Source organism: Erpetoichthys calabaricus, chromosome 4 (genome assembly GCF_900747795.2).
Source record: "Erpetoichthys calabaricus chromosome 4, fErpCal1.3, whole genome shotgun sequence".
NCBI lineage: Eukaryota > Metazoa > Chordata > Cladistia > Polypteriformes > Polypteridae > Erpetoichthys > Erpetoichthys calabaricus.
In genome coordinates, this window is record NC_041397.2 from 331,287,039 (window position 1) to 331,302,423 (window position 15,385).

The 15,385-nt window shown below is 41.5% G+C and overlaps 2 protein-coding genes across 2 annotated transcripts in view; both read right to left on the reverse strand.

Annotated features, from left to right (window-relative positions):
- Window positions 1-3,003: 3,003 nt before the first annotated feature.
- On the reverse strand, window positions 3,004-10,583 carry LOC127527377 (tripartite motif-containing protein 16-like). The gene is made up of 2 exons (XM_051926012.1): window positions 10,171-10,583; window positions 3,004-3,825 (listed from the first exon to the last, which is right to left on the reverse strand). The coding sequence occupies exons 1-2, from the start codon at window positions 10,211-10,213 to the stop codon at window positions 3,284-3,286; spliced, it is 585 nt and encodes a 194-aa protein (XP_051781972.1). The 5' UTR covers window positions 10,214-10,583; the 3' UTR covers window positions 3,004-3,283.
- A 116-nt stretch (window positions 10,584-10,699) lies between these two features.
- LOC127527613 (E3 ubiquitin/ISG15 ligase TRIM25-like) overlaps window positions 10,700-15,385 on the reverse strand; it is a 40,723-nt gene continuing 36,037 nt past the window's right edge. The window contains exon 5 of the mRNA XM_051926731.1: window positions 10,700-10,897. Coding sequence (XP_051782691.1) covers window positions 10,700-10,897 — 198 coding nt within the window. The remainder of the gene's footprint in view (window positions 10,898-15,385) is intronic.

The following is a 15,385-nucleotide window of genomic DNA, read 5'->3' on the forward strand; positions in this document are numbered from 1 at the left end:
TTTTGCGGCTACGGCCCATGGCCGGGTGTCCCTGCGTCCATCCGGTTTAGCATTCTCGGTTAGTAATATGGATGTTTAATTATTCTATCCGTCTATCCTTCCAGTGTCGCGTCAGCACCAGCAAGAATACAATGCAACGCAGGAACAATCCATGAACTAGCTAGCGCTGCGGCACCGTGTCATCACATGTTTAATTATTAACAATACAGATTATCCATCCATCCATTTTCCAACCCGCTGAATCCGAACACAGGGTCACGGGGGTCTGCTGGAGCCAATCCCAGCCAACACAGGGCAGGAAACAATCCTGGGCAGGGCGCCAACCCACCGCAGGACACACACAAACACACCAAGCACACTCTAGGGCCAATTCAGAATCGCCAATCCACCTAACCTGCATGTCTTTGGACTGTGGGAGGAAACCGGAGCGCCCGGAGGAAACCTATGCAGACACGGGGAGAACATGCAAACTCCACGCAGGGAGGACCCGGGAAGCGAACCCAGGTCCCCAGATCTCCCAACTGCGAGGCAGCAGCACTACCCACTGCGCCACCGTGCCGCCACAATACAGATTATTTTAATGAAATTAAAGTTTTATCTGTACAATATAATCAACATATTTTGCTGCATTTCATCTTAAAAATGATATCGTCATCATATGTAAATACGCGCTTTTAAAGTGGCGCAGGTTGTGCAATATTAGAACTGTAGTGCAAGTTTACAGTGAGGCGATTGTACTTATAAGTCCAAACAGTTCTACAAGGAGCACTTGATGGACTGATTGAGTGCGTTTATAGTTCTTGGGATGAAACGTTTTCTAAACTGCGAAGTTCGTACAGGAAAGTCTCTGAAACGTTTTGCCATGGCTCAGGCAGTGTCTGCTTCATGCTGTATACCGATAATTCTCTTTCTGATCAGCTGCTGCTGTGATTCACACTCAGATACAGTGATATAAATACTCCGAGTGGTGCAGTGACAGTAATATGGAAAAAGATGACCTGCTGTGGCAACCGTTAACGGGAGCAGCTGAAAGAAGAAGAAGAAGATGCAGTGAGAGTTACAACGCTAAAGCAGTTCTGGTATTTGGAATACTATGGCTATTCCCTGGACCATTATATTGCTGCAGGTTAATTACAATCAGATGCATTACACTAATAAACAATATGCAGTTAGTTTCAGTGTATTTATAAAGCCGCGTCAGGAATGTGGAGCTAAGAAAGAAAGGATGACGACACAGGAACAGTAGCACTGCTTTGACGCTGGGTGCCACCAGTCTGCAAAACCGAGCGGAGAAATTGCTTATGCCAGGGTATGAGGTACCGTGGAAATGTGCGTGGCTTTACGCCAAGTTTAGGTTTTATACATCGCGATTTGAGCATGAAATGTTCGTACGCAACATTTCTGTGCGTATGCACCGTTTATACATGAACCCTCTGGTTGCGATCGCTTCGCTCAAACCCATAACTCCCCGGAGGCACACGCTACATTCCTGCCACTTCGCGTTGTGAAGGTGTGTGGGGGGGTTGGTGGTTTGTTGTGGGTTGAGCTGAATGCACGCTAAGGAGAAGTGGACTTTGTGCCACTTCTGCCAAGATGCTTGTTCTGCTTGTCGCTCTGCGTGATGATCATTTAAAAGCCTGTACAGCAGCTGTTCTCACTGTTCTGTCTCACTGTCTTGCGTGACGTTAAAATGTTTTATAATAGAGAGATGTTACTCATATCCTTAGCCCGACATCCACATATCATATATGTTTACAAAGTGTGTTTTAATAAGCTTACATGTGTTTAAAGCGTGTGGGAGGGGTAAGTCTTAAACTATAAAAAAAATGTTTATTTACTGTATATGGTCTTTCTATTTCGCAGATTTTCACCTATCGCTGATGGGACTGGAATATAACTTCCGCAATAGGTGGGGGATCACTGTAATTCAAATAAATGTTATTTTACCATGAGAATCTTACATAACATACTTAACCATTACTTAAAATGAAATAAAAAGAGATACATTTAAATAAATGTTGTTTTACCATAAGAATCTTACATAACCTAACAAAGCAACACTGTCCTAAAAGGTAATGGCAATATTAATACATTTGCACAACATACTAATTCAATCAAATCAAAATCTAAGAATTTAAAGTAATTTAAAGGAATTTCTTTCAGGTGTTTTATTCTTGTGCTTTATATTCTTTTTTCTTTTATAATGCACTATATACTCCCCCTCCCCCCTTCACTGCTGAACTTGCCCAATTGTGTAACATGGCGAGTGTCCACTAGAGGGCACCGCTGCTGCACTTCACTCCTCCAGTTCAAGTCTCCATTTGTCTGACTGTCTGATTGTTTTTCATTCTCTGCTTTCACGTTTCAGTGCTCAAGATTTCATTGAATGCTTTCTGGTTTAATGTTTTTGTGTCAATTGTTGTGTAAAATTTAGAATGGCCACAAGAAGCAGTACTTTGGCTACTGACCAATCAGTGACCCCGTCTGTCGCTTTCTGGTTTAATGTTTTTGTGTCAATTGTTGTGTAAAATTTAGAATGGCCACAAGAAGCAGTACTTTGGCTACTGACCAATCAGTGACCCCGTCTGTCTATCTATTCTCTTTCTTGTCCACTTTTCTATTTCAGGTTTGTGGACGAGGCAGGACCCAACCCTGGATGAGGCACCAGCCCACTGCAAGGCCATGACATGGGTGCAAGTGTGTGTCAACTAACCAAGAATTCATTTTTTTTTTGATAATGTCAGAGCTTCAACAACACCATTAGTAACAAATCTGGGGACCAGAAGGATGAGATGTAGATTAATGTCTAACGTGACATCAAGCGACTCAGTCAAATGCCAAACTCTGTCAGTATGGCTGACATCTGACTGACCGGTGAGTCCTCGTCTCATTCAGAAGTGATTGGGACCCCTGAGTGACCAATGGAGGGGCACAAAATGTCTAGTGAGAGGCCAAAGCTAATCACATTTGTGCTCCGAAATATAGTCACTATTCAAAAAGGACATGGGGCTGTGAAGCAACCATGACCACTGCTGGTCAGACTGGTATTTAAAAGTCTGAGATGTCACCACCCCTTACTGTGATAACGCAACACACCTGATTGGCTACTCCAATCCAATAATAATGAAGACCCTGATAACCAAACTTGTCCTACATTCTTAACCCCAATTATGGTCACAGAGGTGCTGTCCCCTCATAGTGAAATTCACTTTAACCCCAAACTGAAAAACACAAAATGGACCTGCGCTTGAGGGGACATCGAGTGACCAGTGGAGGGTACTGGTCAGTAGTTATATGGTGTCAGATGGTAGACTGTTACACTGCAGTCAGGACCAACCCAAAACCCTGGATAGAGGGGCTCAGTGAAGGAGTTGTTGAACCTGTGCAGGAGGGTCATTGTGTGTGAGACGCTATAAAATGACAGTGAGCCAGCAGGCCAGTCTAGATACACGCCTATTCTGGGACTGTAGGGGGCGCTGATTATGGTCCTCTGTCTATTGTGACTCACAAAACATTGAGAATGAGAGCAGAACAAACTCCAGGACTGCTCATTGTTCCCAAGGCTGTATTCTCTGCCCAGTCCTTTCCTGCTCAGTCCTTTATATGTGACTCCTATCCTCACCCAGTGTCCAGTGAACTTCACCTCCCAGTAGCAGCAAGTCCCAGTCAGAGCCTCTCTGCACAAGACTTGGGGACAGTAGTCAAATCTGTCAGGATGATAAGGATATTTGGCCTTGGTCCTCTTACATGTCACCTTCTTGTCCTCTTCAGACAGACGGAGGTCTCTGTTTGCCGTGTTGATGTCCAGTGTGAGGGGACAGAAGTCTGAAAGGAGGCAAAAGAAAACGAGTGAGGACATCTGGAAGTGTGCAACGGGACTGGGGGCGGAGCAGAACACAGACAATTAACAAGAACCAATCAGAGCTACACTGATGAGACTCAAACATGTGCCATCGACAATCAAGAGCTCATCTGATTGGGCAGAATCTAAGAGAATTAAAAAATGACACTCTGGAATTACAATAAATGCCATAAAGTGACCATCAAGGCCCAAGTTCTAATGGACTGTCCACGCTGACTGCTGGCTTTATTAAATGACACTTTTTATTGTCACTGTCCACATCTTTTAATTTATAATCAATCCACTGTCACACTTCATCACCAAACTGATTAGGTATCATGAGGACTCTACAACACAGAACAAACACCATACCCACAGACCCAGCGGCCAGGGAAGCAGAAGAACATCATATCACAAAGGCCCTGAGTAAATGTGGTTATCCCAGCTGGACATTTGTCAAAGCAGGGAAGACACCTAAAGAATGCTCTAAGCAATCCAGGATAGAGGAAGGACAAGCGCGGCCGAAGCGAAAACGTTTGGTGATCCCTTATGTGTCAGGAGTATCGCAACAGCTGAGACGCATTTTTTCAAAACACCAGGTCTCAGTGGCTTTCAAACCCCAAAACACGCTACGGCAAAAATTAGTCCACCCCAAGGATCGGGTGCCCCGGCACACACAGAGTAATATAGTTTACACAGTTAAGTGCTAAGAGGATTGCCATGAATCATACATCGAGGAAGCCAAACAACCACTGGCGAAGCGGATGGCACAACACAGAAGAGCTACCTCGCCAGGCCAGGACTCCGCAGTCTATTTACACCTACAGGACAGTGGTCACTCTTTCAGTGATGGAGATGTGCACATCCTGGACAGGGAGGAATGCTGGTTTGAGTGAGGAGTCAAGGAGGCCATTTACGTGAAAAAGGAACGACCATCTCTGAACTGAGGAGGGGTCCTAAGGGTACATCTTTCACCATCTTACAATGCTGTGATTGCAGCCATTCCCCAACTCTCTGTGAACGGTACTCATGGCCACTGATCAATGGACAATTGGCATGTCATTGATCACACGGCTCATTGTTAGTCAATGGTGCTAGTTTCGGTCATTATGCAAAGGTTGTAAGGTTGGAGAAACCTGCAGTCAACTGAGACTGAGGAAGTCACTTGGATGAGTGATGTAACATATCTCCATGGAAAAGAACTGTGTTCCAGATGAACTGAATCAACTTCTTAGAACAAACTGATTTTCCTTTCCTCACACTAAACCCCTGATCCTTTCTTCTCCTTTCATTCCCAGTTTTTTCTCCTTCCATTTCTGGTAGTCAATTAAAAGTTTAGGGGTCACCGTGCAGGTCTCGGCTACACAGAAAATGGAAATAAACAAAAATAAAATAAGACGGGCCTGAGAATGAAATGTTTGTGATGAAATGTCATAAAACCCGTGACTGACAGCTCGATGATTTACTGGCCAGCAGATAAGACGGCCATCGAGTGCTGAGAGAGATGGTAAGTTCATGAAGAAAATCATCATGGAGTGAGATGAAGGTGCTCAGGCAGTAAGAGAGACGATTCACTCAGTAGAAGTTTAAAATAAGATAAAAACGGGTTCAAAATAGATAGATAGATAGATAGATAGATAGATAGATAGATAGATAGATAGATAGATAGATAGATAGATAGATAGATAGATAGATAGATAGATAGATAGATAGATGTGAAAGGCACTATATAATAGATAGATAGATAGATAGATAGATAGATAGATAGATAGATAGATAGATAGATAGATAGATAGATAGATAGATAGATGTGAAAGGCACTATATGATAGATAGATAGATAGATAGATAGATAGATAGATAGATAGATAGATAGATAGATAGATAGATAGATAGATAGATAGGAGTGAAAGGCACTATATAACAGATAGATAGATAGATAGATAGATAGATAGATAGATAGATAGATAGATAGATAGATAGATAGATAGATAGATGTGAAAGGCACTATATGATAGATAGATAGATAGATAGATAGATAGATAGATAGATAGATAGATAGATAGATAGATAGATAGATAGAAATGAAAGGCACGATAGATAGATAGATAGATAGATAGATAGATAGATAGATAGATAGATAGATAGATAGATAGATAGATAGATAGATAGATAGAAATGAAAGGCACTATAGATAGATAGATAGATAGATAGATAGATAGATAGATAGATAGATAGATAGATAGATAGATAGATAGATAGATGTGAAAGGCACTATATGATAGATAGATAGATAGATAGATAGATAGATAGATAGATAGATAGATAGATAGATAGATAGATAGATAGATAGATAGATAGATAGATGTGAAAGGCACTATATGATAGATAGATAGATAGATAGATAGATAGATAGATAGATAGATAGATAGATAGATAGATAGATAGATAGATAGATAGATAGATAGATAGATAGATAGATAGATAGAAATGAAAGGCACTATAGATAGATAGATAGATAGATAGATAGATAGATAGATAGATAGATAGATAGATAGATAGAAATGAAAGGCACTATAGATAGATAGATAGATAGATAGATAGATAGATAGATAGATAGATAGATAGATAGATAGATAGATAGATAGATAGATAGATAGATGTGAAAGGCACTATATGATAGATAGATAGATAGATAGATAGATAGATAGATAGATAGATAGATAGATAGATAGATAGATAGATAGATAGATAGAAATGAAAGGCACTATAGATAGATAGATAGATAGATAGATAGATAGATAGATAGATAGATAGATAGATAGATAGATAGATAGATAGATAGATAGATAGAAATGAAAGGCACTATAGATAGATAGATAGATAGATAGATAGATAGATAGATAGATAGATAGATAGATAGATAGATAGATGTGAAAGGCACTATATGATAGATAGATAGATAGATAGATAGATAGATAGATAGATAGATAGATAGATAGATAGATAGATAGATAGATAGATAGATAGATAGATAGATGTGAAAGGCACTATATGATAGATAGATAGATAGATAGATAGATAGATAGATAGATAGATAGATAGATAGATAGATAGATAGATAGATAGGAGTGAAAGGCACTATATAACAGATAGATAGATAGATAGATAGATAGATAGATAGATAGATAGATAGATAGATAGATAGATAGATAGATGTGAAAGGCACTATATGATAGATAGATAGATAGATAGATAGATAGATAGATAGATAGATAGATAGATAGATAGATAGATAGATAGATAGAAATGAAAGGCACGATAGATAGATAGATAGATAGATAGATAGATAGATAGATAGATAGATAGATAGATAGATAGATAGATAGAAATGAAAGGCACTATAGATAGATAGATAGATAGATAGATAGATAGATAGATAGATAGATAGATAGATAGATAGATAGATAGATAGATAGATAGATAGATGTGAAAGGCACTATATGATAGATAGATAGATAGATAGATAGATAGATAGATAGATAGATAGATAGATAGATAGATAGATAGATGTGAAAGGCACTATATGATAGATAGATAGATAGATAGATAGATAGATAGATAGATAGATAGATAGATAGATAGATAGATAGATAGAAATGAAAGGCACTATAGATAGATAGATAGATAGATAGATAGATAGATAGATAGATAGATAGATAGATAGATAGATAGATAGAAATGAAAGGCACTATAGATAGATAGATAGATAGATAGATAGATAGATAGATAGATAGATAGATAGATAGATAGATAGATAGATAGATAGATGTGAAAGGCACTATATGATAGATAGATAGATAGATAGATAGATAGATAGATAGATAGATAGATAGATAGATAGATAGATAGATAGATAGATAGATAGAAATGAAAGGCACTATAGATAGATAGATAGATAGATAGATAGATAGATAGATAGATAGATAGATAGATAGATAGATAGATAGATAGATAGATAGAAATGAAAGGCACTATAGATAGATAGATAGATAGATAGATAGATAGATAGATAGATAGATAGATAGATAGATAGATAGATAGATAGATGTGAAAGGCACTATATGATAGATAGATAGATAGATAGATAGATAGATAGATAGATAGATAGATAGATAGATAGATAGATAGATAGATAGATAGATAGATAGATAGATGTGAAAGGCACTATATGATAGATAGATAGATAGATAGATAGATAGATAGATAGATAGATAGATAGATAGATAGATAGATAGATAGATAGATAGATAGATAGATAGATAGATAGATAGATAGATGTGTGCCTTGTGTGGTTGTGGCTATGTGAACACCTGACTTTACACAATGCAGCCTGAACTGAATTGAAGTGGCCTGATGAGGTTGTGTTAAAATCACTTAAATGTAAACCCAGCAAGGCCATGATGGTCCGCTGACCTGAGTGAATCAGTCCATGAAGACAATCAGCTGCTGCTCTCCGATCACCGAGTCGCTGATTGAATTTGATTGAATGACACAAATCGGTAAATTTGTAAAGCGGCCTGAGGGCGAGTCAGTGAGGAAAATGTCTGCCATTCTGATGTGACACAGAGTCGAAATGAGAACTCGGTGTATTGGAATGTCGGTCATTTTCACTAACCATATCATGTTGCATATTTTAGCATTGACTACTTATATGGATTATGCATACTGTATGTAACCAGTGGATGAAACTGCAATTCTTTGTGTGAAGCACACTACGCTGTTTTTAATGTAAGTAGTGTGCGCTACATAAAATTATAAATGTCATTACAAATTATAAGAAAATGAGCAAAGAGTGGCAACACACAGAAATGACAGAATGGAAAAGAGAAATACAAAAGCAATACGTGCCCAAACAAAGAGGACTGAAAAAGTGGACCTGGTGTAGTCGGCAAGATTTCATTTTAAGTTTATACGTTTTTTACTTCCTGTGAGTTCGCTTGACACTTGAAGAGACTGACACCTAATAGACTGCTTGGGTGCTGACCTGATCCTCTCTGTCCCATAATGCCCCAGTCACAAGACCCCATCACTCTCATCTCACAACACTCACACTGCTGTTTCTTCTGCTGGTTACACTTTCATATCATAATCCTGGCCTGAGATATGGTAAACCGGATATGGACGCAGGGACCTGCCCGTGGACGCAGGAGACATAGTGCACAGGCGCCACACAAAGCCCCCCTCTCTCCAGAGTGAAACGGGAGAGACTACAAACCGTCTGACATGCCGCAAACCAGGCAGGCACGGCTCCAAAAAGAAACCACTCAACTGACCGACCTACAAAGTGAAACGGGAAACACCACGGAGTCTGCAGTGGTCCACAATGCACCGCATGATAGTTCTGAAGAAGCTCCGTATTAACAATGGGGGGCCCCAGAGTGACACGGGCGAATGTTCTGTATTAAACGTACGTCATCCTCACACGTCCAAACTATACAGCATAGGTGGATCACATTACAGTGATGCATTATTGACAGTACAGTAAAGATCACAGTATCGTAAACAAACGGAAATTAGTACTCGAAAAAGGGAGAATATAATCACCATGGACCAGGTGTCATTGAAACAAAAGCAGGATAAAGCGAGGTCAGAAATAAAAGACAGAGTAGAAAACAAAGTAAAACGTCATAAAGAGGTTAAAGAACGGGGCCAAACACATGGAGAGCAGGTTACAGATGATGAAAACTGGAATGCAACAGCTTCAACAAAAACCTAGGCACAAAACACATGCACAGCGAGATACAGAATATAAAAGCAGAAAACACGACAATTAAATGTCCACACCACACAGCGGAGGCAGACCCGGAAGGTGCAGGCGCCTACATCGCGCGTCGGAAGGCGCGGGACAGTATGAAAAGCAAAGGCGCCTACACAGCATGGTGAAACCCGATATAATACGGAAGGCGCAGGTCTCGCCGCCATATTGTGCGTGGCACTACTGCGGAGTGAAGATAGGAATTGTACAAGATGCCGAACGCGACCCAACGTCTGAAACTGCGGAGGCAGAGCAGGCACGGGTTTAAACCGAACGAGCTTGACTGATGGATATACGCCTACAACGGGCGTCTCAAACCGCAGAAGCAGGGCAAAAACGGGTTCAAAACAACACAAGCTCCTACAACGCGCGTCTGAAACTATGGCTGCCCAGCGGGCACGGGTTCAAAACGCCGGGGGTAGGCGAGCGAAGTGAGCAGGGGGTGGAGGCCCCTTGTTAAAAGAGAAATGATTTCTGCTGTGAAGGTCCATTTAATCAAAGCACAGACTCACATTGTAAAAACTCGTCTCTGCTCCGAGGTTCAGGAGGCTGCATGGCGAAAATGGGAGCATCACGACCTTAAAATAAAGAGAAAAGAGAAGAGGAATGGAAACTAGAAAGACAGCATTGTGGAATGTTAGATAAATTCTTAAAACACACATTACAAGTGCAGAGCAATACAAATAAAACACAAAATGACCAGCAGCTCAAGCATAAAACTTGATGTAGTACCAACAATGCACAAACGGCTGCTTTCTGTAGAAAATTTTTTGTAATTAAAAAATACAAATAAGTGTGATCAACCTACAGAACAATCGCTGATCTGACATTTCAAAGGGATGTCTGCAAAGGGCCAAACAAGAAGAAGAAAGAAATGACAAAAGCAACTCTTGGCTATGAGAGTGTAATATTACTCAGCTAGTCCTTGTAAAAGGCACTATATATAATAAAACACTGTTAAGAGCCAAGGCTGATAAGACACATGTTAAAGAGCAGGCCTTCTTCATCTCTCAGTTTCCTCTTATTGTCTGCCTGGTCCTTTTAATAGACTTTAATCGGCACAACATGACCAGACACTGTACCTGATGTCCATCTCATGAGTTCCCACTGGCTGATCTTCTCCAGACACTTCCTCAGATATGCCAGCTCCTTTTTCAGTTCCTCAGAAGAGAAATCAGTTGTAACAGTGAAGCTGAGCGAGTCTCCATCAGCAGAAAGGATACAGCAAGATGAGAAAATCTCCATCAGAAGGGTAGAGAGGACATGGAGAAAGAAAAGAAATATTTGTTAGATAAAGCTGTTCTGGTGTAACGGACAGCCAGCCTGGTTAAACAGGCGATGATGTTTCGTTAATGTATGGCTTATTTGAGAGTGCACTTCAGTGTTGTTTAATATGAGTTACTAGCTGCCCGGGAGCAAAATAAAGTGTTTTTTTTCAATTGTTTGTGAAAATTATAATTAAAATAAAAAACACAACTTTAAAAATAAAAATAAATGAATAAACAATGAAGACTCACTAATGTGCTGGTATTGTTTGCTGAAGTGCCTTATTATTTGAATTTTTCCATCTTTAGCCTTAATATCTAAAGGTTCTTGGGACTTCCTACCCTTGAACAGGCCACATAAAGTTGTCCATGTGAGAAATGAGCCATGTCCAAATTGATTCTAGCAACTTTCAATAATTGTCCGAACATTCCAAGCATCAAGAGGATGATAACAGACATACAAGACCGGATCTCCAATTAGTCTCTTCCAATTGAAATTCTTTTATAATCAATTAAAGGATAGATAGATAGATAGATAGATAGATAGATAGATAGATAGATAGATAGATAGATAGATAGATAGATAGATAGATAGATAGATAGATAGATAGATAGATAGATAGATAGATAGATAGATAGATAGATAGATAGATAGATAGATACTTTATTAATCCCAATGGGAAATTCACATTCTTCAGCAGCAGCATACTGATACAATAAATAATATTAAATTAAAGAATGATAATAATACAGGTGAAAAAACAGACAATAACTATGTATAATGTTAAATATTAACGTTTACTCCCCCTGGTGGAATTAAAGAGTCGCATAGTTTGGGGGAGGAACGATCTCCTCAATCTGTCTGTGGAGCAGGACAGTGACAGCAGTCTGTTGCTGAAGCTGCTCTTCTGTCTGGAGATGATACTGTTTAGTGGATGCAGTGGATTCTCCATAATTGATAGGAGCCTGCTGAGCGCCCTTCGCTCTGCCACAGATGTTAAACTGTCCAGCTCCATGCCAACAATAGAGCCTGCCTTCCTCACCAGTTTGTCCAGGCGTGAGGCGTCTTTCCTCTTAATGCTGCCTCCCCAGCACACCACTGCGTAGAAGAGGGCGCTCGCCACAACTGTTTGATAGAACATCTGCAGCATCTTATTGCAGATGTTGAAGGAAGCCAGCCTTCTAAGGAAGTATAACCGGCTTTGTCCTTTCTTGCACAGCGCATCAGTATTGGCAGTCCAGTCTAATTTATCATCCAGCTGCACTCCCAGATATTTATAGGTCTGCACCATCTGCACACAGTCACCTTTGATGATCCCTGGGTCTATGAGGGGTCTGGGCCTCCTAAAATCCACCACCAGCTCCTTGGTTTTGCTGGTGTTCAGGTGTAGGTGGTTTGAGTCGCACCATTTAACAAAAGTCATTGATTAGGTCCCTATACTCCTCCTCCAGCCCATTCCTGATACAGCCCACAATAGCAGTGTCATCAGCGAACTTTTTGCACATGGCAGGACTCTGAGTTGTATTGGAAGTCCGATGTATATAGGCTGAACAGGGCCGGAGAAAGTACAGTCCCTTGTGGCGCTCCTGTGTTGCTGACCACAATGTCAGACGTGCAGTTCCCAAGACGCACATACTGAGGTCTGTCTTTAAGATAGTCCACGATCCATGCCACTAGGTATGAATCTAATCCCATCTCTGTCAGCTTGTCCCTAAGGAGCAGAGGTTGGATTGTGTTGAAGGCGCTAGAGAAGTTCAGAAACATAATTCTTACAGCACCACTACCTCTGTCCAAGTGAGAGAGGGATCGGTGTAGCATATAGATGATGGCATCTTCCGCTCCCACCTTCTCCTGATATGCAAACTGCAGAGGGTCAAGGGCGTGTTGAACCTGTGGCCTAAGGTGGTGAAGCAGCAGCCTCTCCATGGTCTTCATCACATGTGATGTCAGAGCAACAGGCCGAAAGTCATTCAGCTCACTAGGACGTGATACCTTTGGGACTGGGGTGATACAAGATGTTTTCCAAAGCCTCGGGACTCTCCTTTGTTCCAGGCTCAGGTTGAAGATGCGCTGTAGAGGAACCCCAGCTCCGATGCACAGACCTTCAGCAGTCGTGGCGATACTCCATCTGGACCCGCTGCTTTGCTGGCACGAAGTCTCCTCAGCTCTCTGCTCACTTGCGCTGTTGTAATTATGGGTGGGGATGTCTTTCCTATGCTGGTATCAGCAGAAGGATGTGTGCAGGGTGCAGTACTCCGAGGTGAGAGTGAGAGTGGGTTAGGGTGGTCAAACCTGTTAAAGAAGTTGTTCATTTGGTTTGCTCTCTTCACGTCTCACTCAATGGTGGTACCCCGCTTCGAGCTGCAGCCAGTGATGATCTTCATCCCATCCCACACTTCCTTCATGCTGTTATTCTGCAACTTCTGCTCCAGCTTTCTCCTGTACTGCTCCTTCGCTGCCCTGAGTTGGACTCGAGTTCCTTCTGCACGCGCTTGAGCTCATGCTGATCACCGTCTTTAAAAGCCCTTTTCTTCTGATTCAAAAGGCCCTTGATGTCACTTGTAATCCATGGCTTGTTGTTAGCATAGCAGCGTACTGTTCTTACTGGAACTACAATGTCCATACAGAAGTTGATGTAGTCAGTAGTGCAGTCAACAACTTCCTCAATGTTCTCACTATGTGATCCCTGCAGGATATCCCAGTCTGTAGTTCCAAAGTATTCTCTCAGAGTATTCTCAGCCTCCGGAGTCCACTTCCTGAATGATCATGTGGTTACAGGTAGGACTCTAACTTTTGGTTTATAGTGAGGCTGAAGCAGAACCAGGTTATGATCTGCTTTCCCAAGCGCAGGCAGCGGGGTGGCGCTGTATGCGTCTTTAACATTTGCATAAAGTAAATCAATAGTCTTATTTCCCCTGGTGTTACAGTCCACATACTGGGAGAATGCAGGTAATGTTTTGTCCAGCGTCACATGGTTAAAGTCTCCAGCGATTAGCACAAGCGCCTCAGGGTGCTGCGTTTGTAACTTAGCAACAGCGGAATGGATGATGTCACTCGCTGACTCCACGTCTGCCCGAGGAGGAATGTATACAATAACAACAATGACATGTCCAAACTCTCTGGGCAAATAGTAGGGACGTAAACTTACGGCCAACAGTTCGATATCCCTGCAGCAAGTGGAGATTTTGACGTTAACATGTCCAGAGTGACACCACCGTGTATTAACATAGAGAGCGAGTCCTCCTCCTTTGTGCTTACCACAGGTACTTGCATCTCTGTCCGCTCTAACTGTGCTAAACCCGGGTAGCTCCACGTTGGCATCTGGGATGGTGTTATTTAGCCACGTTTCGCAGAAACACAACAAACTGCATTCTCTGTAGGTCCTGACATTTTTCATCAGCGCAGCAAGTTCGTCGATCTTATTTGAGATTGAGTTTACATTCCCCAGAATCACAGAAGGCACCGAAGGCTTGAAACGCCACTTTCTCGCAAGCCGCTTCTTTTTTAGCTTAGTACCGGCTCTATACCGATATAAATAAATTGTATAAGTTAAATATCATAGCTATATTTGGTCTATACTTTACCTTCGATTTTGATAAGTTAATTAAGTTTAGTTTTTTGATTATGAGCGTATTAAAAAAAATTCCTATTTCTTTTTTCCGAATAACTTGTAACCCAACCTGTGAGCTACGATGCTGCAAAATAAATGACATTTAGTTCATTAATGAATAAAGAAAAATTGCAACGATAGCCGCTGTATCCACAAAATAAATATAGGATGTTATGGTAGATAAAAATAAAATTGTTTACTTATCTTATCTTAATACATAATTCGCCTGCCTCCTCACTCACATCTGTCCGAAGCCGAATGCGCAGTCGCCTTCTGCACAGCTCCCTGAAGAACCTTACGAGACCGACATCGCGGCAGGCGGCGGATTTACGGCTGTGAAAATTCAAAGAGAAAGGCGACTTCGACCGACATCCAACCCCAACATCACGGCAGGTGGCGGATTTACGGCCTCAAAAATTCAAAGAGAAAGGCGACTTCGATTAAAGCTCTAGAGGCCTGGAATGCGATTTCGACTACAGCTCGAGGCCTAATTATGCATTCTGATTCAATTACGCATTCATTCAATACCCCCTCCTCGAACCGCCACCTTATCGTGGTAGAGGGGTTTGCGTGTCCCAATGATCCTAGGAGCTCTGTTGTCCGGGGCTTTTTGCCCCTGGTAGGGCCACCCAAGGCAAACTGGTCCTAGGTGAGGGATGAGACAAAGTGCGGTTCAACAGACCTCGTATGACAAATAAAAAATTTGGACGGCGTTTTCCCTCACCCGGACGCGGGTCACCGGGGCCCCCCTCTGGAGCCAGGCCTGGAGGTGGAGCTCGTTGGCGAGCGCCTGGTGGCCGGGCTTGCACCCATGGGGCTCGGCCGGGCACAGCCTGAAGAGGCAACGTGGG